Here is a 24692-nt window from a genome sequence, read left to right on the forward strand (position 1 = left end):
GGTGCTCTAACCCTTATACAAAGAAGCAGAACCTGAACAATTAGATGCAATAGCTTAGTATCGTGGCTCCATCAAAACAAAAGACCATCCAAAACTAGATGATCACAATTTGGTACAACTTTGTGATCCATAAAACAAAGGAACAAAGAATACGCATACCTAAAAACAAACCCCCACCAAATTTCCAAACAGTATAATAATGGTATACATTAATCAGACCACATTCTTCCTAATACCAATTCTTCAAACGTTTGAACACGTACTCCACCTCATAGAAGGAGGATAGATGTATCCAGATGGCTCTCCAAGAGAACAAGAAAGATTAAAGTACGCTTAATACATTTCATTCTCATTACATTTGTTAAACTGGCAATTTCACTTTTGTCCCAAAGGAGATTGATCAACATGTACTATTGTTTTTATTATTTGTCTTGGTCCCTTCGTTAATGACCTGTACAAGCTTGCCTGGCACACTTAAACACGCAACAATTAATCATATCACAAAGATTTTAAGCATATATAAGGAGAAAGAAACCAATCACTATAAGAGAACATAACAGATGAACTTTAATGTTTCATCCAAACCCAAGCTGTTACTTGAGCAAGAGCAAATATCTCTACAGGATCAACTTTCCTATGTTTAAAAGTTATCCCATTCCTATGTTTCCATATTTCCCCTACTATTGCTAACTACATTCCTTTCCAAATCTTATTTTGTTTTCTATTAAGGTTCACTAGATGGAAGTGTTGAAAATTATCCCTTGCTTTAACATGATGCACTGAGCTCACCCCAATCCATATATCACACATATTCCACACCTTATGGGATTACATGAGAAGAATAGGTGTTCTACATTCTCTTCACATGCTAAGTACATCTCACATAGGTTATTTTGTAATTGAACTCCCTTTGCTGTTAGTTTAACCTTTGTAGGTAACTTATCCATGAACAATCTCCACCCTAATAGTTGTGCCTTCGGGGCCACCCTAATACTCCACAATGTTTTAAGCTCTTTATTCCCTTCCTCATCAAAGGAACCTTGTAACTTATTATAAGCAGACTTAACCGAAAAAATACCATTGTCATTATCCTTCCACTTCCAAGTATCAAAGCTCCCCATTCTAAGACTATGTCCGTTTAATAATACTTAAATCAAATCTTTAAAATATTAAATTAAATAAAATAATATTTTAAGTACTGGTGACTTTCTTTTGATCACTTCACTTAAAAAATATATATTAAAATAAAACTCATCAATAATTTGTTTCCAAGAAAAAATATAAAAAAATAATTATAGGTAGGTAACGGATATCCACAGGTTGAATACCATAATTCTAGAACCCGTCCAGTACAAAATGGATAATTAAATACTCGTATATATTACACATAAATACCATTAAGGATATTTATTTGGTATCCGTCACAAATTTTATCGACGAATATTCGTACTACAAATTTTATTATCATCTCTAATAACTTGTTTGTAGCAATGCACAATATGAAGTTATGAATTATACAACTAGGTCGAGTTAAATTAAGTTTAGCTTAACTCGAGTCATGTTAAGTTCATTTAATAATGAATTGATTTGAATCTAGTTGAATTGTATAGAGTCAAGTTCAATTCGATATCAAGTTGAGTCTATATTTATTGAATTATGTTATATATGCAAAGTTGTGTTATATGGAGGAATAGTGTATAGTTATAGACTTTTAGGTTGTATATTGTATTACGTTGGTACTAATGTAATGTAAAACTTAACCTCAAGAACCGGAATATAATAATAGTAGGTGTGGTTATCTTTAAAAAAAATCAGTTTTTTAATTAAACTCTTATTTTATTATATATGATTTGATTCATGCATCAAAGAGTTTAAAAGTTATAAGTTATAGCTAATTCCTTTTATTTGAAAGTATGGATTAAACATTTATTATTGGATAAAAAATTATAGGTAAATGGTCCATATAATGCTTGGAACAATTAATTTATAATTTATGCTATCGTACGTGGTAAGTAACATTTTATTTTCTGTTTTCGAATTAACATTTAAATGTTGAAAAAGTATTTATTAGATGTTGGAGAACATTTACAGTGAATAACAGATTTATAATAACTTTTTCTATAAAAATATATAGAATACTACTAAGAAGAATTTACTTGAATAATGTTATCTTCATTAAAAAAAATTACCAACAGGCAATAATTTATAATTGTTACAAATAAAAATTACTGGTAATATAAGGTACAATTAATATTCATAAATTGTTTCTAAATCATATTGTTTGATTTCATTGTATTCCTTTAATGTTGTACATGGTTCCCTATTGGGTACTATTATTTTTTGATATCCAATCAATTTTACACATACTTTACATTTATGGTTAATTTACTAAATGGAGTCAATTTGCTTTTTAATTATGTAATGAGGGTCAATTTTTAAAATATTACGAAAATTGGGTGAAGTCGCAAGCCTGGGAGTGTGGAGTCATATTACCTATCTAGCAAAATTGTATTTTTGTTTTTTCTCTTTTAAATAAAATCGTATTACGTGCCACAACTTCAATTTTTTTTTTTTTTTATGTTGAAATTGTCTTTACCGCTAGGACTTCAATTGTGATTTTTTTTTTCTTTATTCTTCCTTTACACAAATGAATTTTATGTTTTTTTTTTAAATTTTTATTCTATGTTTCAATAATATTTATGTTTTGGTCTTTAATTTAATTAATTGAATAATTTGATAAAGACTTTATCATAACATTTAAGTTTTAAGATTTTAATTTATTAATTTGTACTGATTTATATTAATAAGAATTTATGGAAAATTAAAAGTAATTTAAATACAAAATTTAAAATGTATTGTTATTTATTTTCTCATTTTATTAATTTTTCTATATGAATTATAGAATTAATTTAGTCTTATTTTAACAAATTTTTTAATTATTCATTCTATTTATATAAATAACTATTTTCAATTAATTTAATTAAAATATTAAAAAAATTATTAATTTATTCTTATTCTAATTATTTTTTCAATTCTTCATTCTATTAGTATAAATATCTATTCAATTAATTAATTAAAATATTGAAAAAATAAAAACTTATTTAATTTTTTCTTGTTGTAATAAACTTTCCAATTATTCATTTTATTATAAATAACTATATTTCATTAAATTAATTAAAATCCTATAAAAGTATAAAAAAAAATTATTGGTAAATTAACCTACATTCATTAATTTATCATTTGTTTACAAATTCAAAAGTTAACAGTTTAAATGACCAAAATATTTCTAAAAATGGATTATCACGTGCAAGCACTTAAAAAAAAAGAAAAAAACTTCTCCTTCCTATTTTGAAGAGTTTTTCTTTGATATATTGGTTATATAAATTCATGCTCTGAGAGTGAACATAACACAACCTTTGAATAAATCGGAGGAATCTGTTAATGTTGGTAGAGAGGAAGGGAAACATGTTGAACGAAAGTAGTGTTTGTCGCAATGTCTTCTTCTTGTTCTTGTTTTGCACTCTGATGTTTAGCAGTGGTGCTGCATTTAGCAAAGGTATGAAAGTTGTTTCACAGATATAAAGTGTTTAGTATTACTTAAACTGAGAATTTGGCATTAATAATTGTAGATAGTGAAGTTGGAGAAAGTTTGGTGTCATCAAGGAGTGAGGTAAAAAGGGTTTTAAAAGGTTTGCCACATCCACCAAGATGCATCCGCAAGTGTGAGAGATGCTTACCCTGCACACCAGTTCTCGTAGCTTTGCCGCCACCTACCGCCCAGCGATCCGTCATAGCCTCCGGTGGACCAGGCGACTATGTCCCCCAAGTCTGGAAATGCACGTGTGGTGGTCGCTATTACAACCCTTACGATTAGTTTCTCTGACTATCGCCTGTTCATTTTCGTATATGATATTGGATATGGAATTTCACACACAACTTCATTTGATCTCAAATAAATGATACATTCACACAGGTTACGGATAAACGTGTGTAAGAGTATAATTATTCCCTTCCATCGTTTCTTTTTGTTCTTCTGTTTTGTTTTATGAATTGTTTCTTTGCTTTGCCATGTTCAAAAGTATATTTTAAAATGATCAAAGTGGCGCGTTAAGCAACAGTTCTACGTATCTCTATACATTATGAAAAAAGAGACAATCATGCACACCTTTTAGGTAGGCTAACACATCGTACCGAGTGGGAAATAAAATAGAATTTCTGTTAATAACTTGTAGGTAAATTATAATTCTAATTATCAATGCAATTTCTGTGAATAATGAATATATTGATACATTAAAATTTGTCGATAATTATATTGTTAATGAATTTTTATGAGTATTTGTTAGTAATTGAACTTTTGAAAATTCTTTAAAAATTTCATCGATAAAAATGCAACCTGTTTGAGACTTAGACAAAACGAACAATGTTCCAAGCTACCATTTGGATTGATGATAGTGATAGACCCTCTAAAGCCAGAGGAACACGCAAAGCCCACCAAGAAGAGAGGGCTAGACTAGGAGAGAACCCTCGACCAAGGCCAAAAGATTGTCGCCAAATCCAAGACTATATTAAAAAGAATCGAGAGGAATCATCTCAAACGGTGGAAAGGTAAATGAAGCTTTAACTTACTTGTGCTAAGAATACAACTGATATTTTTTCCAAGAACTGTAACTATAAAAGCAACACAACATTAGATTTGTAAAGAAAAATATATGTTTTTTAAAAAAAAAATTGGCAAGAAAAATTGTAGCCATCATATTTTTTAGCCAACGATAATTTGTATTTTTGTGATTTTGGTTTGTATTTGGATTGTATTAAAGTTTATTTGGATTTTAATTAGAATTAGAATTTAGTTTTTACTGAAAAAAAATGTATTTTTTTTTAATTAAATGAGCCCGTGAGCCAACTTATTTAATCCACCGATTCGTGATGAGTTGGGCCGGATTCAAATTTTGTTGACTCGCTAATAAGTGAACAGATTTGGATTAACTCACTAAGTGATAAACCCGTGGTGGGTCAAGCTAGGTCGAGCAAGGTTACCCGTTTTGATAGCTCTTTGTGTTGAGTCCTTCGAGAATTTAGGATGAGCCCAACCCATACTTAAAAAATTGACACTACTCTTAATTTAAAACTTTAAAATAATAAATTTATAAATCTTGATTCTTATGTGTTGAACTTTTTTTATTTTTAGTCAACATGTCATCTTCACACTTTGATTCCTAACATAGTAAGATAATTGTATTATTGTTTGTTTATGTTAGCCGAATCTTCTTTTTCAACCTTCTTTGATTACGAAACCTTACAACTAGTCATTGCTTAACCATCTCAAATCCTCTCAATGAATTTGAAAAAGTTATTGAAGAAATCATAAATCAAACCAAAAACACTTAAATTTATTGAGGGAGACAACAATCAGTCAAATCACAGACACTCTAATCTGTAATACTCGGATGATTCGCCACTGCAGTGCTCACTCCTTTCTCCCAATCATATAACACTCTTGAATATTAACTGAATAGTATGTAATGCCATCGATTTTTGTAAATTCCTCAAGTCCAGTTCTTGTTTACGAAGACAATGCAGTCACAGCAACTAGTCCAAGAACAAGGGACACCCACTTTCCATGCACATGGATTTTCTCAGAGCCAGAGTTGTTGCTGGTGGGATTAGTTTGAGATGATTCTGAGGAATCTGGGGATAATGGATCCTTATCCGCTTTAGGAGCCTTTGCTGAAGGTTCTGGTGCCAAAGATGGTCCCTTTGCAGGTGCCTTGGCCACAGCAAAGAAGTCCATAGGAAGAAGCACCTTACCCACCTTGTAAATAGCAAGATGCTTATCTGTGTATACAATGCCAGTGATGGTGGTGTTAACCTCACCCGTTGAGATGTTCACACTCCCTCCGTAACTTATCACATTCAGTTCCACCTTTCCAGGTTTAGCTCCTGCAAGTGTTCTCACAGGGTTGGTTAGAGTATCAAAGTTGGAGCTAGACACATACTCTGAAATAACGTGGAACTGTAAGAGCTCGAGCTTTTGGCCATCAGAAAGAGAGTTGAGGAAGCCTGGTTTGAGTTCGGAGAAGGAACCGTCATCAGGTGCTAGAATGGTGATGCCACCTGATTTAGTAGTGAGGAGTTGTGCATTGAGTTGGTTGATCAATTGGGTGGTTTTCATGAGTCTGATTAGGATGTTGAATGCTTTGGCTTGTCTCAGGATTCCAACAATGTCAACAGCTGAAGTGTCAGGGGTGGAATCACTTGGTGACTGTGGCAATGAGGGAACCAATGGTTGTTTAGGAGCTTCAGCTGGTGGTGTAGGGGTAGGTTGTGGTGGTTTTAGAGGCGAAGCTGCTGGTGCTAACTGGGCTAAAGTGGTGGTGAAAAACAAAGATGAAAGCAGCACTGCTATGGAGAAGGACAACACAAGTTGCTTTTTCATCATTTTTGTTGAATGAAGGTTTGGATGATATTGGAAGTGATTTGAAATGATAGGAATTGTAATTGCAGTGTGCAGTTGATGAGTTGATGGCATGAAGGAGTAGGCTTTTATAGAGAAAGTTTGGAAGTGGGAGGAATTGACAGATAGGTGAAAGGCTATTTTTTGAAACCTTAAATTGTGATTTATGAGCATACACACAAAGTTTCTAGCTGGCAAGGATATTGAGATGTTGCATCACAGAGCAATGTGTTTTTATGATTGAAGGCCACACCAATCTCCCATCACAATCAATTGATTTTGTAAATTTTATTGGTTTTTTCTGACACCACTTTTATTATAACATGTAATTTAGCAACATGTGTGAGTAGAATTGTACATATCAATTACTGTCATGTTGTTCTTGCTTTGTCACTTATATCAGTTGGGAGAAGATGTTTTTCATTTTCCTTTTACCTTAGTATCTTCCTAACATCTTTCTTGATTAATAACAGATTCAGGGAATAACCCTTAAGAGGACTTGGTTATCCAAAACAATGTTTTTGATGAATGTTATGGAAACGATTCAAGAAGACTTCTTCTGAGTTTTTATTTTTCTCCAACTTAATATACCTTTTAATAAAATCAAGCATAGAATATTCAATTAGTTCAACCCTTTTTTCACGTATACCAATAATACAATGTGTATTTCAATTTTGCTTAACACACAGCCACTCTTCATGTTAAACATAATAGATGTTATTACTGTTAGAAAATTAAAACAAATAATTCTGATATAATTATTGCCTGTCGAATATCATATGCCGAGTCTTTACACAAGAAAGTTTGCTTCTTTTTCTCTGAATTATGATTAACTTTAGAACGTTTACAGCGGGGTAGAATTAAATTTGTCGATAATTATTTAGGTTACATTATTAAAAAAATTTATATGAAATTTTTCTTATAAATTTGTTAAAGAAATTTGTAAAATAAACTTTTTTCAACTATTTTTTATAAAATTTTTAATTGACTAAGTAATTTTTCTTTAAATAATTATTTTTTACAAAATTATAAAATTTGTAAGTTTTTTTTACAAAATTGGTTGTGAAAATTGTTTTATACAAAATATTTTACAAAATAATTGATAGTAATTTTCTGTAATTTTTTTTTATAACAAAATTTATAAGTATTTTTAAAAAAATAAATTTAAGACAAAATTAATATAAAATATGATTTTTTTAATAGTGTTAATTCAATCATATCTAAGGCAAAATAGTCTAATGCCAGAGATTTACAACACAGAAATAAAAGTCACTGACTTTGGCTTATGAACAAGATGCTTATTAGCTCTAAATATACGTTATGTAAAGTCTCCACAAGAAATATAAATTCTCAACAAAAAGAATTTAGAACATAAAACATCATGGAACAATTATGGATTAATAACTGAATCGTGAATCATTGAAGGATTTTCGCCCTTTCATAACCCCAACACACAAGATACCAGGAACAGAGCAAAATTTAAACAAAAAAAGCAAAGAGAAAGAAACTAAAATCATGTTTGGCACAGAAAACTGGAAGCACAGCTGCCAAATGGATCATCAACACCACATGGTTGCCACTGCCATCAAAGCTATGCCAAGTGACACAAACTTTGTTCCACCAATGACCAAATTCACTGCTCCCGATTTATTGTGATCCTGGTTTGTTTCTTCTTGATCGTCATCAGAAGAGTTTTCTTTAGCAGCTTTGGGAGCCTTTGCAAGAGATGTTGGAGCCAAAGCTGGAGCCTTGTTGGTTGCAAAGAAATCAAGAGGAAGAAGCACCTTGTCGACGTGATAAATCCCAAGTTTATTATCGGAGTAGACTACACCCAAAACGGTGGCATTGACGACCCCAGTTGAAATGTTGACACTGTTACCTAATGCATTCACGTTCAGTGGAAGCCTTACAGGGTCTTTGCCAGCCACTGTCTGCACAGGGTTGCTCAGAGAATCAAAGTTTGAGCTTGACACAAACTCTGGCAATATGTGGAACTGCACAAGTTCGATTTTCTGGCCTTCGTTGAGGGAGTTTAGGAAGCCAGCTTTTAGGTTGGAAAAGGCAGAATCATCTGGTGCAAGAATTGTTATGCCCCCACTCTTTGCTGTTATGAGCTGTGAGTTTATGTTGTTCATGATTTCTGTGGTTTTGAGGAGGCGAATCAGGGTTGAGAACATTTTGGCCTTTTTGAGGATTCTTGTGATGTCATCAGGGACAGAGTCAGGGGAGTCTGGGGACTGAGGTAATGTGGGGACTAATGGTTTTGGTGATGGTGCTGCAGCCTTTGGGGTATGGGGAGTTTTTGCTGCAGGTGCTTTTGGTGCTGCTGCAGGTGCAGGTGAAATGGCCAAACTGGTAGAGCATAAGAGTAGGAAGAGAGATAAGGAGAAAAGGGTTGCTTGTTTCATCTTCCAATTGCCAATTGAAGCCTGTTGATGGCTTTGATGATTGTGTCTGTGGAAGAATGTGAATGATTTGTGTTAATGATTGTTGCAGTTTGTGTCTGATATGTTGGATTTGTGAAGGAGAGGGGTTATATAGTGATCAGAGGCCAAGAAAATGACAGGTTGGTGAGATGTTTTGGGTGTGAAATTTGTTAGCTGTGTGTGGAGGGTGAGGATATATATATTACATCTGTCATAGATAACAAGGATCTTTAATCTGATTATGATTTGGAAGAATGATGAGTACACATTGAGGTTAGAATGATGAAGCTTTGTTCCTAATTCCTAAAATAAAACGCTTTAGAGCACAGGTTATAATCACATTATTGTATTGGTGAGGGAGGTTTATTAAGTTGGGAGGGACAACATTGAGATGTGAACCATGAATATATCAACTGAACTATTATGCCTTCCTTCATGTCAAATGTTATTATCAGTATTCATCATATATACCAAATGGCAGAGACTTGTATTTGTGAGCATTAATAGTGAGTTGATAGAAATCGAGGAAAGATCACTCAGAAAATCATCCTATACTCAAGTTTGTAAGAACAAGAAAAATGATAGAATATATGAGTATATAAGTGAATAAGATAATGACTTAGTACTTCCTATAGGATCAATTTGTATTTATAGGCTTTGCTGAAATATCAAAAGATGTTAAAAACAAATAAAAATATATGATTGATTAATTTCTATGGGTGGCAATATGGGTTTGGTCCATCGGGCCGACCCGTAAGCCTGCAAAAATAACGCGGGATGGGTCAAGACACTGAATCCACAAGCCCACAGTGGTCTGGCTCGTCGAAGCACGCGCAGACAGGCTCACGACCCACATAACAAAAATTTGCACTTGTGTGTATCAGTTACTTTTTTCTGGACTCTTGTATTAACATTCTAAATTCTTGTATGACTGAAAAAGACAAGTATTATGTATTGTTTAATTATTAAAATTTGAAGAATACATCTTGTATGTCAAAGTACGAATATGAATATGAACATCAATACGATGAAAATGTTGAATTACTAATTTATCATTTAAGTTTCCAAAGTTTTTACTTTAATAATTTTGTGAACTTTTTAAATTTTCTCAATTTTTTGAACATTAAAAATTTTATCATAAAAATTAAAAAAAATTAAAAAAACGAACTGACCCGCAAGTCCACACTTATGTGAGATGGACTAGACATTTTAGCTTGCATTAAAAATACAAGACGGAGCAGGTCGATCCGTATCGTGCGGGTCAAATACCTGTCAGACCTAAACGGTCGGCTTAAACGGGACGGGCCTATAAATTCCTAACTTGGTAAACTTTAACTACCCAAATTCAAGATATACGAAGATAGATTGTTTCACATAACTTGAATATATATGTGTCAAATATGTGGTTATAAGTGATTGAATGAGCTTCATTGTTTATCTCGAGAAATTAGTTTTGAGGTTGTATTTTTACATTTTCTTTTTGAGGTTGATGCTTTGCAACCTTTTTGTGGTATAATTAATTTGGTTGGATTCTATACAAAATTTTGATCCACAATGTGTTTTGCAATTACTCATCGGATTATATTTGATTTAATGATATTTTATTTCCAAATGACTTGTTGTGAGTTTACTTTGATACAATAAGATGGTAATTTAATTTTCAAACAATTTGTTGTAATAATGAAATTGCTTTTTATTCAATGAAATACTCATTTAATTTCAAACAACTTGTAGGATTGTTTTTGATTGATGAGATAGTTGTATATTTTCAAACAACTTCAAATCATTGTGATGATATTACTATGATTCCAAGTGATAGTTATTTATTTTCAAACAACTTCTTATTATTATGATTCATTGTGATAACCAATTATTTTAAACGTCAGATTATTGTGATGGCCGTTTATTTTCAAACAACATAGTATTACTTGGATTAAATGTGATGATTATGGTTGTTTAATTTCATATGATCTTAATTATTGGTGTGGATATTTATTTTCAAACGACTTTGTATTACTTTGATTTTATATGACAATTATTTATTTTTAAACAACTTTTTATTACTTTGATATGATGTAATAATCATTTACTTTTAAGCAACCTCAAATTACTTTGATCATGTATGATGGTCATTTAATTTCAACAACTTGTTTTAGGCACAACTTCTTATTACTTTGACTTAATATGATGATTGTTTATTTTCAAATGACTTATTTTTAGAAGATCATAATAGGACCTTTATTTTCAAATAATTTAGTAAAATTTATTGAAAAATATTTATTAAAAAATTATTTTACTAAAATATTGTTAGACAAAATTTCACAAAAAGCGAATTGAGAAAAAAGAATTCAATATTCTTTTATGACATTCATTTAATATAACCTTGTGGATTGCATATACCTTACCATTAGAATTATGGTTTAGGAACATTTTATAATTTAAAAAATATAACTATATTTCATGTAAAAATTAGTTATAAAAAAAAATTGGTGATGTGTTTATTCTTAAGAGAATTTTCTCATATTTCAATAGAAAACATAAAAGAAAGGTAGATGTTAAATTAATTAGAAAAATAAACACATATTAGTTTTGAGATTATACAATGATTTCTCATTTTGAGTAGACTCCCTCCCTTCACCTCAAAAAATAAAATTACATTTTGATTTACTCTTTTATCCTATCAAGCAACTTTTGCTTGGTCGAAAATCTGACCTAATGTAACAAAGTTTTTTAAAGAAAATTTGATAAACTATTTATTTTGATAAAAAAATCTTACTTTATTATTTTATTTTAATTAAAAAAATAAAAAAAATAAATCTATTTTAATACTATTTATAAAAAGTTTTTCAAATTTGTTAAAAAGTTTATTGTCAAAAACTTATTTTCCAAATTAATATTAATATAAACTTATTTATTAACATTGTATCAAAATGATTGAGATCCAATTTTAATAAAGTTCTGATATTATTATGTCATTACCGATAGACTAATTATAAATATCTAATATTATTTTTGAAATCTTAATTCTTTGATATGAAAAATATTCTTAAAAATATATATTATTATTATTGTTATAATTAATATAAGATGTTACATTAAATATTTGTATTGACTTGTTATGGAACAATTTTTATTTTGTCAATTTTACTTTTTTTTTATTCTTTTTTACTATCTTTTACCGTTAAGAGTCTTAGGTTTAATTTGAATCGATGATCTATTTTAAATGTTTCCATTATAATACATGTTTCACTCGTTATAAAGAAAAATTCATAAAATCTTTTGGGGTAGTATTTATTATTTTATTTTAGTTTCTATAAAACATTTATTTTAATACTTCAGTTTTTATAATATTTTTTTTTCATTTTTGAATTAGTTCATTTAACAAATACCTGATAGGTACTATAAATACTTTACATATTACAACATAATTCTTTCAGAAAAATTGAAATTAAACAATAAGAACCCAAAGAACTTTGGGCCTGCACATCTCTACCTAATAAAAAAGCAACAACTCTCCGTACACATCTCTCAAGTTCCTCTATGTGTAACCTCACTTCTTCACTCTGTTGGGCCCTTAAATTTGGGCCTGCACCTACAAGAATGCTTTCTTAAAAGAATGTTAAACACTGTCGACGTAAGTGAATTTTTTAATCTTAATTAAATACCTAAATCATACATAATAACTATGAGTTATGTAATACATTAAAGGACATGTAATTTATATTTCTAACGTGCTTAAATAACATTTACAAAATTAATTCCCATTTTCTAGCCACAACTAACATTGTTTTATATTTCTTTAATAAGTTGTACTATTATGATACCTAACACGGTGAGATTAAAAGGTCTCTCACAGATTTGTTTGTCGCCCTATTCATGAATACCTTAATTACCTAATCAAGAATGTTCTTATACACATCTTTGAAATTCCCATCTCATTAATCAGAAAAGGAATAAAAAATTGCAGAAGATTAAGCATACGATGAAGTAACCTCTTAACAGTTTAGTTTGTAACTTTCCATCCATACATCTTCATCGATGCAACACCTCAATCTCCTTTGCCACCTATTAACTCACTGTATCATCACAAATCACATCTCAAGATTTTCAAACAAAACCTCTCACCTACCTTTCACTGTCTCTCCCACTCACAAACATGCTATATATAACCCATCTCCTCCACCATATCAATTCATCAACTGCACATTGCATATACAAATCCTACCATTTCCGTTCCTTTCCAATATCTTCCAAACCATTATCATCTAACAAAACCAAAACATGATGAAAAAGCAATGTCTTTTATCTTTCTCACTAGCACTGTTAGTTTCATTTTTGTATTCCACCACCACTTTAGCCCAGTTATCACCAGCTTCTGCCCCTCTCAAACCATCACAACCTACACCTACCCCACCAGCTGAAGCTCCTAAACAACCATTGGTTCCCTCATTGCCACAGTCACCAAGTGATTCCACCCCTGACACTTCAGCTGTTGACATTGTTGGAATCCTGAGACAAGCCAAAGCATTCAACATCCTAATCAGACTCATGAAAACCACCCAATTGATCAACCAACTCAATGCACAACTCCTCACTACTAAATCAGGTGGCATCACCATTCTAGCACCTGATGACGGTTCCTTCTCCGAACTCAAACCAGGCTTCCTCAACTCTCTTTCTGATGGCCAAAAGCTCGAGCTCTTACAGTTCCATGTTATTTCAGAGTATGTGTCAAGCTCCAACTTTGATACTCTAACCAACCCTGTGAGAACACTTGCAGGGGCTAAACCTGGAAAGGTGGAACTGAATGTGATAAGTTACGGAGGGAGTGTGAACATCTCAACGGGTGAGGTTAACACCACCATCACTGGCATTGTATACACAGATAAGCATCTTGCTATTTACAAGGTGGGAAAGGTGCTTCTTCCTATGGACTTCTTTGCAGTGGCCAAGGCACCTGCAAAGGGACCATCTTTGGCACCAGAACCTTCAGCAAAGGCTCCTAAAGCGGATAAGGAGAAGCCACTGTCTCCAGATTCCTCAGAATCGTCTGAGATTAATTCCACAAACGACAACTCTGGCACAGTGAAAATCAACGTACAAGGAAAGTGGCTGTCCCTTCTTCTTGGAGTACTTCTGTTGCTTAAATTGTCATCGTGAACCAAAGCAGGATTTGATGAATTTACAAACTGTTGTGAGTCTCTGTTTTCAGAGACTTTTCTGTTACACTGTTTTATCAGTTTTAACTGATAACAGTTTCTGATATCAGTTTATTTTCTTCCTATATATACATGAGTTATCTTGTATGTTGGCAGCGTGCTTTTCATAAGAAAAAAAAAAAGAAATATACCTTCACTTATATTTTTTTCCTCTTATCATTTATTTTATGACTTGATTTAGTATAAATTATTGATTTTTGAAAAGAAAAATAATATTATATCATTTTAAGTCATGTCAAAAAATAAACAAAATGAAAGTAATAATATCATTTTTCTAAAAAAAACAAATGTTTTTCTCAGTTTTAAAGTTCTTATACTAGTTTCCTATTTGCACGAATCCAAAATCCTTTTAAGGATACCATATTGCTGTTACTTTACTAAGTTGATATTCAAAGTATGCTACGAGTGAGTACTAAATTATCCATGAATGTTTATCTACTTTACATTTTATAGTAAGTTTAATGAAGAACATTTTTTTTATATAAATATTTTAATGTTTTAATTGTAAGTAAATAAATACCGAAATTGAAACTTCAAAGAATAAAGAAGGGTAAAAGAAGAGTAGCTTAAAAAACAAGGTGAATAAAGCATATGATAGTATTGAATTTCTTCTCTCTATGATTTGGGGAGTTCTCCATTATCTCCTGTATACCTAAACTTATTTCTCTGGGATAAGTGAACTTCAATGTAATATACAGATTTCTGAATCGGTTTAATGCAAAATTGATTTCTTTTATTTTGTTTGCGTTCTATATGTTCATAATAAATGAAGTTTGTGGGAAGCCCATTCGATTTTTAATATATATTAAAATTATTTTGTTAATAAAATTTGATTATGAAAATAATATTTAAGCTTTATTTATCACTTTTCCCCGTAAAATAGTTTGTTATTTTTAGCAATTTCTAAGTCATGCTTTAAGGGTATTAGCTAAAAATACCCTTAAAAATGTTGCATTTTTGAGGAATTTTTTAATCCACTTACATATTCATTTCAATAGAAAACTTATTTTGACTCCATTATATTAACTAATTCTCTAATAACACTGATTAACAAGAACTGTTATTTTGATTATTAAATGATATTTTTGATTCTCTATTTTACTTATAAGTTTCAATTAGTCATTTGTCTTTTGAAAATTCAATTTGATTCTTCATATATGTGGATAAATTTGTTTATTTTAAAATAATTATCATTTTTTCCTGACCAAACTTTATTTTTTGGTCGCGTTAGTATGAAGTGAAATCTTAATATATATTAGTACACCAAGTTTTTTTTTTTAATTCTTTTGGGAATCATAATTCGATGCGATACCTAAAACTTTTTCTATTAGACTCGTGACTAATATGAAAAATATAGAATTCAAATTAAAAATAATCGTATATATAGTGAAAATAGAGTCAAACTATAGGTCCACCATGAACTAATTAAAAATTGAAAAATGAATTGTATACACTTTTTTTATTGGAACTCGATTTCCTCGTAAAATTCACTTCAATTTATGGTAATTTTTGTTTGACGATTGAGTTTCATAGTTTGTTATAAAGGTTTATCAATTATGACAAATTTTAGGTCAAGAATCGGTCAGAAAATGACACATTGAGAAGATAAAAATGATTAATGATCAAACTGAAACGTATGAATAAGATAAAAAGTACCAAAACTTCAATTCGGCCTATTATTTTTTGTAGTACCCAAACAATTCTTTTTTAGATATATATTCTATTATTTTTTTATAACCTTTGTTGTGAATATAAACGGCGTCTTTTTTTTTCTCTTTAGACCAATTTTTCTAATAGTTTTTTTCTTTCTTATTCTATTATTATAATTGTAAAGACTAAGTAATTTATTGACGATTAATTACTTTACTCAGTTTCTATTTATTTTGTTAAATTATAAAAGAGTTTGGAAATCAAACGATATTTATAAACTTTTACCAATAAAACAAACTTAGGAATATCAGTTTGTGTGAATTGATTCACAATTGAAAATAGGGATGTTAAAGCACATTCGTCGAACCGGTCCGCTGGTCAGTCAAGAAAAGGACGAATCAGGTTGAAACTTTTAATCCACCAATCTGTGTAGTTCGATCTACCTAATCTGCCAGTTTGACGAGCCAAAGGTGGACCAGTCCATCCTAACCCATCAACCCATTTTCTCTTTATGTTTAAAATGATTAAAAAATAATAATTTTTTATATTACATAAATAAATTTATATATAAAAATATTTTTTAAAGAAAAATTTTAAAAAAATTAAGAAAACTGAAAAAAAAAATGGCGGGCTTGTCCGCCGGTCCATCCTGAGGCGGGACAGGTTGCAATATTTAACCCGTTTGCTAATGGACGAGTAGGGATGTCAAAATGGGTCAGACTCGCCGGGCCGGTCCACAAAAAAAAAGTGGGCCGGGTTGAAATTTTCAGCCCGCCAGCCCACTGTAACCTGGCCCGCTAGCCTGCCAATTTAGCGGGCCAAAACGGGCCAGCTCGCAAACCCGTTTATTTATTTATTTTTTATTTTTTTATGTTTAAAATTAAAAATAGTTAAAAAATAATATTTTTTTATATTATATATATATATATATATATAATAGATTTATAAACAAAAAGTTTATAAAAAATTAAAAAATTAAAAAATTAAATAGGCCACCCCACCCTAAAACGGGACAGGTTATAATATCCAGCCCGTTTTTGGGTAGCGGACCAGCCGAACCCGATCTGTTTTTGACGGGCCACAGGCGGGTCGGGCCAAAATGGGCCGGTCTGACCCGTTTTGCCACCCCTATGCGCGGGCCACGGACGGACTAGGTCAAAACGTGACGAATGGTCCGTTTTGCCATCCCTAATTGAAAATAAAAGATAGTCATTTTAATAAAAAAAACGTTTTTAATTAATTATAATAATATTTAATAATTTAAAGTTCATTACAAAAAAAGACACTTAGTTTAAGCCAAAAGTAGAAGAAGATCATGAAGTTATTAACTAACTTACAAGCTTTAAATATTTTGCATGCGTGCGTGCCGTACCCTTTTAATGCTTACCATAAATAACCTTTCTCTTCCCATGTTTATCAATTTCAGCTTACAACTTCTTTTATTTCCACAGCTAATAAACAGAGTATCTTTCAAACAAGAGGCCAAACAGCAACATGATGTGCAAAAAAGACACAAGAAACTGATTGATGAACCTAATCAAACAGCAAGACATTGGTTGTTCACAAACTTGTTTTTTCTGTCTGTCCTGAAAAGCTGTCCACTTTTAAATTTTATTCCTTTCTTTCCACCTTTTCAATTCATTTCTATCTTTCAAGAAAATTAACTGTGTTGAGATGAGTTCAGAAAATATAAATAAGAGACAAAGTTGCTTTATTAAAGAATCATAACGAAGCTTAATGTATTAAAGTTAATGAAGCTTATAATATTGAAAATGACTTGAAAAATAGTTAATGTAACAAAGTATGAGACCGCTAAAAAGGGAACATTTCAAAGACAGAAAATTTACTGAGGATAATGCTGGAAGAATATCCGTAATTTCCATTTACATTTGCAGAAAAAGAAAATTAAAAAGAAGTGATCCATATCATAAGGAAATAAATTGTAGAAAAAGATGTATAAGGTGTTCATGAGGAAAGAAAAAGGTTATTGAGTTTGAGTCTCGCTTCTCTTTCTGGAAAGAAGTGCTATAAATGACAGTGGAATGAGTATAATCTGTGTTGATTCTTAAGCCCGTTTTGTTTTAGCACTTGTTTTTCTTCAAGTACTAGAGCATAACGCAAAGAGGGTGTTGGGAATAGTCCAAGTGTGAGTCAAAAAGTCCCACATTGGATAGAAAAGACAAAGTTAAACACTATATAAGAATAAAGACCCATAACAACATTGCCTTAAGGTTTTGGTGTAAAAGTGGTGTCTAAGGTCTTATATGTGTAAGACTAATGTCATATAACCATACAGAACCATAATCTCCCAATAACCATATGCCATGACCATGCCCATAAACCATATATGAAAAAATATAACCTATCAGTGGTATCAGAGCCGATGGTTCGGAGTGACTGACCGCATAACCACCACCATAAACAAAAAGGGGTCACCGATGTGACTGACCGCATAACCATAACCAAAGGGGTCACTCATACACCTGAAGGGAAAATATACCATATGAAAAAGGAAAAAAAAACAACAAGGGACTCACCCTTGAGGGGAGATGTTGGGAATAGTCCAAGTGTGAGTCAAAAAGTCCCACATTGGATAGAAAAGACAAAGTTAAACACTATATAAGAATAAAGACCCATAACAACATTGCCTTAAGGTTTTGGTGTAAAAGTGGTGTCTAAGGTCTTATATGTGTAAGACTAATGTCATATAACCATACAGAACCATAATCTCCCAATAACCATATGCCATGACCATGCCCATAAACCATATATGAAAAAATATAACCTATCAGAGGGTATCATTCATCTGTTGCTTTTGTTTGTTCTTTTTGCTCTAACAATTCCAGAAGGCAATGAGAGCATCACAGACTCTGTTTCTTTTACTTTGGTTCTTCTGCATTTATGCTCCTACTTCGTTTTCCACAAATGTCACTTACGACCATAGAGCATTGGTCATTGATGGCAAGCGCCGAGTCTTGGTTTCTGGTTCTATTCATTACCCTCGTAGCACTCCAGAGGTTCTCTTCATTACCCTCTTTCTCTGTCTGTGTTTGTTACATGTGACCATTTTTTCCTTTGTTTTTGAAGTTGGAGTTAAAAGGGGTGGTGTTTGTTTGTTGCAGATGTGGCCAGACATCATTCAAAAGTCCAAAGATGGAGGACTTGATGTGATTGAGACTTATGTTTTCTGGAACTTACACGAACCAGTTCGAGGCCAGGTCCTCTTCTTTCTAGTTCTGTTAAAGTTATTATTACTATTACCATTCTTCTATAGTTTCTGTTGTTCATTGCTACTTGCATTGTGTTCATTTTTCAAACTTTCTCAGTAATCAAACCTGAAAATAAGTATATGCAGCTTTGGAAAGTAAATGATCACTGCTTCTCATATTTTTCTGAGTTAATAAGAACAATGAGATAGAGGGTATTTCTTAATATCAATCAGAAGCTTAAATTTGTGAATAAATCAATGAAAGAATGTGTGCTTTGGCTTGGCAGTATAATTTTGAAGGTAGGGCAGATTTGGTTAAATTTGTGAAGACAGTAGCAGCAGCAGGCCTATATGTGCATCTCCGGATTGGTCCATACGCATGTGCTGAATGGAACTACGGGTAAAATATGATCTTTGTATGTATTTTTTCACAAAGAATCTGATCATGGCCTTTAACTTTTCTGAGCAGTGGTTTCCCTCTTTGGCTACATTTTATTCCGGGAATTCAGTTCCGAACTGATAACAAACCATTTGAGGTTATAATTCCTTTCCTTTCTCCGTGTCTTATCTTGCTAAATCTTCTTCTGCTATCATGTGAAATTGAATTGTTTTCAGGAAGAAATGAAGCGATTCACAGCTAAGATTGTAGATATGATGAAGCAGGAGAATCTCTATATGTCACAGGGAGGACCTATTATTTTGTCTCAGGTTTTTCTTAAATTTTACTGAAAACATTTTTCTTATCCAAATGTCGAAGCATGATAAACAGACAGTTCTGAATTTCTATTAGCATAGTGCCAACTTTTAAATGTGAAAATGCTATGAACAGATTGAAAATGAGTATGGGAACATTGATGATCATTATGGTCCAGCTGGTAAATCCTACATCAAATGGGCAGCATCAATGGCAACATCTCTTGATACAGGGGTTCCTTGGGTAATGTGCCAACAGCTAGATGCTCCTGATCCAATTGTAAGTTTTCTTCTTTAAGCCATCTACAATTATGCAGAACAGTCTATGTTTTAGCTTTCTTCTAGTGTTATATAGTTGTATTACACCATTATCTGTTTTCTTGATTCCTGAATTGAGCAATCGTACTATGTTGCTGTCAACTATTATCCAAAACCATTATTAACCTCACATTTTGTCATATCAACTACTCTCAGATTAACACGTGCAATGGATTTTACTGTGATCAATTCAAACCGAATTCTAAGGCAAAACCAAAAATATGGACTGAGGGTTATACTGGATGGTTAGTGTCCTTTTCTGTATACATCATTAGTCACTTGAAAATAATACTCAAAATATGATCTGACTGATAGTATCTCCATTCACATTCAACTCTAATTTTGTTTTTCTTCTAACCTATCGAAATTTACAAAAAACTGTAGGTTTCTTGCATTTGGTGATGCTTTACCTCACAGACCTGTGGAAGATCTTGCATTTGCTGTGGCACGCTTTTTCCAACGAGGGGGAACTTTCAACAATTACTATATGGTAATGCAACCTTAAATGATGTTGAAGGCTTTTTTAACTTTAAGCTATTGTAGATAATTAGGAACTTTTTTGGTTGCTTCCGAAACAGTACCATGGAGGGACAAACTTTGGCCGGGCTTCTGGTGGGCCTTTTGTTGCTAGTAGTTATGATTATGATGCACCAATTGATGAGTATGGTATGGAATTTTTGCAACCTTTATATTTCATATTTATTGTCTACTCTGTAGAATTATATAAACTAGTCAACATTGCTTCCATATGCAGTCAACAAGAAAAATAATCAAACTTGTATCATGACAAGAAATTCACATTTTATATCTGAACTGCATGATTCAGGAATTATTAGACAGCCTAAGTGGGGCCACCTTAAAGATTTGCATAAGGCCATAAAACTTTGTGAAGAAGCACTGACAGCTAATGATCCAACAATTACATCTCTTGGACCAAATATAGAGGTAATAAGTAGTCCTTTCAGAATTAGGCCACAATTTCTGGATTATCCTAGTGATCTAAATGTTGGGTAAATGGATATAATGAATGTCAAACTCAGAATTCAGAATCAGTTATCCCAAATGGATAGTTTAGTTACATCTCTTAACATATACTATTCAAATCCAGGTTGCAGTTTACAAGAAAGGAGCTCTATGTTCTGCTTTCCTTGCCAACATTGCCACATCTGATGCAAAAGTGACATTCAATGGAAATTCATATCACTTGCCTGCATGGTCTGTCAGCATCTTACCAGACTGCAAGAATGTAGTGCTCAATACTGCAAAGGTTTGCCTTATCCGCTTTAAGATCAACATATATAGTTCAATTGAACAAAGTTACTTTCAGAATGCATGTGATTGATCTATCTACACTTTAGACCTTTTCTTTCATTTTCTAGTGCATGAAGTTGCATAACTAGTTATTTGTGATTACAGATTAATTCTGCATCTGTGATTTCAAGCTTTACAACTGAATCTTTAAAAGAAGAGGTTGGCTTGTTGGATGATTCTTACTCGGGATGGAGTTGGATTGGTGAACCAATTGGCATTTCAAAGGCTGATTCATTCTCAAAATTTGGGTTACTGGAGCAAATAAATACAACTGCTGATAGAAGTGATTACTTGTGGTACTCATTAAGGTATATAATATATCTTCTAGGTGGAGAAGCTGTCTTCTGACTTGAAATTTTCTGTCCCATAGTAATGCTTTTCATGGTTTTTTTCTGCAGCATTGATCTTGATACTGGTACTCAAGCTGTCCTTCACATTAAATCCCTTGGTCATGCTCTTCGCGCTTTCATAAATGGGAAACTTGCAGGTATATTAAATTTAAATCTTGTTCCACCCACCCTTCTTGAAGTCAAAGCTTCTCCTTTAGAAAATGCTTTAAAATGAGGTAAACTTATGTATTCTGGTATCTCTATCTTCCGAGTATGTGTGGTTGCAGATCCAAAAACTTCACACAAGTTCGCATTCTTAAACATTTAAATGTATACTGAGTAGATGTAATAACTCATGTTCTGTTGAGTAATGTGTTGTTACAAGTGTTTAATGGAAATTTATGCTTATTAAAGAGTCTATTAAGAGTATTTAGTGGTATTTATGTCACTCTTTATATGTTTAACTGTTAGAGAGTATTGTTACGGAATTCTAAGAGTTATTTCAGTCTATAAAATACACTTAATGTATTAAAAAATGTAAGCAAAGGAAAAAAGAAAAAAGGAAGAAGAAAGAATATAGAAAGAAATACAATTAAAACATATAGGCCATTTCAATCGCCAAATTATCTTCCTTTTGTTCTGATTTTTAACTGCACAATTTTGCTTCCTCTGGACTACCTTCAACATTGATGTTCACTCATCTGTGGACATTATGGAATATTTCATTATCTATCAATGATGACACTCATCTGTGACATTATGGAGAACTTTTTCAGGGAGTGGAAAGGGAAACCATGAGAAAGCCAACTTCAAAGTAGACATGCCCATCACTCTAGTGGCTGGGAAGAACACAATTGATCTCCTGAGTTTAACTGTGGGACTTCAGGTTCGTCTTTTCTTCTTGTAATATATTGATCTGTTAATCCTCCCCGTATTATTTCACTTTATCACTAAACCAATTTTCATCGCCACATTAACTAATGCAAACCTTATGCGCATCAGAACTATGGAGCTTTTTTTGACACATGGGGTGCAGGGATCACTGGTCCTGTGATATTGAAAGGTTTGAAAAATGGAAGCTCCCTTGATCTTTCCTCCCATATGTGGAAATATCAGGTTAGTCTCATGCCCCAGCCTAACTAAAGCCAGTTTTTTTTTTTTTTTTTTCTCATTTTGAGGTTTTGGTTGGACCCATATATAGAATAGACTGTCCATAATTTTGTGAATTCAGATTGGTCTTAAAGGTGAAGATTTAGGTCCATCTGGTGGCAGTTCTGGACAGTGGAATTCACAGTCTACCCTACCTGTACACCAACCCTTGATTTGGTACAAGGTAATCTTTAACAGAATATATAATCAAGAAGTTAATTATCCTTATAACTGCATAAGAAGACAAAGTCTCTTTACTTTGCTCCAATTTGTTTCCCTTTGTTATGGATTGTCTAATTTCATGTTTACTTTTGCATCTGATATCTTCACAGTCACACACTTATAGAAAATTAAGGCAATGCTACTATAGGACAAATGATTTTGCTGCTAGCTAATGTATTAATGGATTCTATTAGACAAACTTTGTTGCTCCCTCTGGTAGCAATCCAGTTGCAATTGACTTCACGGGGATGGGAAAAGGTGAGGCTTGGGTGAATGGACAGAGCATTGGGCGATACTGGCCTACGTATGCCTCTCCAAGTGGTGGTTGTACTGATTCCTGCAATTATAGAGGGTCCTATCAAGCATCCAAATGTCTCCAGAACTGTGGAAAGCCATCACAGACATTGTAAGTGCTACATATTCTGCATGAGAAGTTGAAACTTGAAAGTAAGTTGAAATCATGCTAGATACTTATTTAGTAACTAATCCTGCAGATACCATGTACCTCGATCATGGTTACGACCTGAAGGCAACACACTTGTTTTGTTTGAGGAAAGTGGAGGCAACCCTAAGCAAATCACTTTTGCTACAAAACAGATAGGAAGCGTGTGTTCTCATGTATCTGAGTCTCACCCTCCACCTGTAGACTTATGGAGTTCAGATGCAGAATCAGGAAGGAAAGTAGGGCCTGTACTGTCACTGGAATGCCCTTATCCTAATCAGGTGATCTCTTCCATTAAATTTGCTAGTTTTGGAACACCTCAGGGGACTTGTGGGAACTTCAAACATGGACGCTGCAGCAGCAATAAGGCTCTATCCATTGTGCAGAAGGTGTTATCATGCTTTGTCGTTAAACAAGAAGTTCATATATGTCTTTTTTGTGGCTAATTTTATTTTATCTTTTCAATTGGATTATACTTACTCTAAGGAGCTTCTGTTAACAGGGCTGCATTGGATCAAGCAGTTGTAGAATTGAACTATCAATTAATACATTCGGAGATCCATGTAAAGGAGTAGCAAAGAGTTTAGCTGTTGAAGCTTCTTGTGCATAAACTTATTGCTTCAAGCCCATTTATTATCTTGGACTTTGCTGAATAGCACTCTGCTGCACTTTCCCAAGTCTCAGACACTCGTTGAAGATGATTCCTCATTGGCCAATGTAAAAAGGCCTTCTGCTAGTAAACTAGGAAAAACGTGTCAAACAAAAACAGTGTATTCATAGTTTTATGAAAGAGGAAACTCTTAACTTAAGAATGATCTGTATAGTCTTATTTTTTACTTGTGAGGGGCAATAAGGCTATTTCTCGTAAAAGAAGTTGGATTGATTAAGTTTGAATGAAAAGTTTCCCAAAATAAAACATTTGCGTGTGTCTGTCTCTATTGGTTGAACCGTTTGATCAAGCACTCTTTCTTTCACCCTATAAATCCTCAGAAAAAAAAAAAAAAACACTGTTTAATTACAATGCTCTCAGCAAAAAACAAAAAAACACAAAAACAAAATACTATTGACGAAATCAATTGATTTCGATGGCAGAATGGTGTAGCATTCAATCCTTAAAATGCATTATGCTTAATACATCAGTAGATAGTTGATGCAAAATCTAAATATCCTTTTCTAGCTAACAACTGTGTGTATGCTCACAAATCACAATTTAAGTTTGAAACAAAACCTTCCACCTACCTATCATGGTCTCTCACTCCCACACTCGCTCT

General features: G+C 32.5%; 3 protein-coding genes and 1 pseudogene across 3 annotated transcripts; 2 read left to right on the forward strand and 2 right to left on the reverse strand.

Moving 5' to 3' along the window:
* Positions 1-5365: 5365 nt before the first annotated feature.
* On the reverse strand, positions 5366-6472 carry LOC114168989 (fasciclin-like arabinogalactan protein 11). Its single transcript, XM_028053996.2, has one exon. It carries the CDS (start codon positions 6437-6439, stop codon positions 5564-5566), a length of 876 nt encoding a protein of 291 aa, XP_027909797.1. The 5' UTR covers positions 6440-6472; the 3' UTR covers positions 5366-5563.
* A 1345-nt stretch (positions 6473-7817) lies between these two features.
* On the reverse strand, positions 7818-8973 carry LOC114168900 (fasciclin-like arabinogalactan protein 11 pseudogene; annotated as a pseudogene).
* Positions 8974-13090: 4117 nt separating this feature from the next.
* LOC114168981 (fasciclin-like arabinogalactan protein 11) lies at positions 13091-14186 on the forward strand. Its single transcript, XM_028053986.2, has one exon. The coding sequence runs from the start codon at positions 13162-13164 to the stop codon at positions 14038-14040; it is 879 nt and encodes a 292-aa protein (XP_027909787.2). The 5' UTR covers positions 13091-13161; the 3' UTR covers positions 14041-14186.
* A 3513-nt stretch (positions 14187-17699) lies between these two features.
* Positions 17700-24339, forward strand: LOC114168287 (beta-galactosidase 8-like). Its single transcript, XM_028053040.2, has 20 exons — positions 17700-17870; positions 18540-18766; positions 18872-18967; positions 19245-19357; positions 19427-19493; positions 19573-19665; positions 19787-19930; positions 20125-20213; positions 20353-20458; positions 20547-20634; positions 20795-20913; positions 21077-21235; positions 21385-21587; positions 21678-21766; positions 22385-22494; positions 22611-22724; positions 22840-22941; positions 23174-23385; positions 23474-23810; positions 23924-24339. Exons 2-20 carry the CDS (start codon positions 18602-18604, stop codon positions 24029-24031), a joined length of 2514 nt encoding a protein of 837 aa, XP_027908841.2. The 5' UTR covers positions 17700-17870; positions 18540-18601; the 3' UTR covers positions 24032-24339.
* Positions 24340-24692: the final 353 nt, after the last annotated feature.

This window comes from Vigna unguiculata, chromosome 11 (genome assembly GCF_037176805.1).
Source record: "Vigna unguiculata cultivar grain cowpea cultivar isolate G323 ecotype 2 chromosome 11, ASM3717680v1, whole genome shotgun sequence".
Classification (NCBI taxonomy): domain Eukaryota; kingdom Viridiplantae; phylum Streptophyta; class Magnoliopsida; order Fabales; family Fabaceae; genus Vigna; species Vigna unguiculata.

What these genes read in the sequence shown, in the direction of transcription:
- LOC114168989 (XM_028053996.2), bottom strand. Translation starts at nt 6,439, where the DNA reads ATGATGAAAAAGCAACTTGTGTTGTCCTTCTCCATAGCAGTGCTGCTT.
- LOC114168981 (XM_028053986.2), top strand. Translation starts at nt 13,162, where the DNA reads ATGATGAAAAAGCAATGTCTTTTATCTTTCTCACTAGCACTGTTAGTT.
- LOC114168287 (XM_028053040.2), top strand. Translation starts at nt 18,602, where the DNA reads ATGAGAGCATCACAGACTCTGTTTCTTTTACTTTGGTTCTTCTGCATT. An exon ending in CTCTTGGACCAAATATAGAG is followed by an intron (nt 20,914 to 21,076) that starts GTAATAAGTAGT and finishes ATTCAAATCCAG; the next exon opens with GTTGCAGTTTACAAGAAAGG. An exon ending in TACTTGTGGTACTCATTAAG is followed by an intron (nt 21,588 to 21,677) that starts GTATATAATATA and finishes TTTTTTCTGCAG; the next exon opens with CATTGATCTTGATACTGGTA.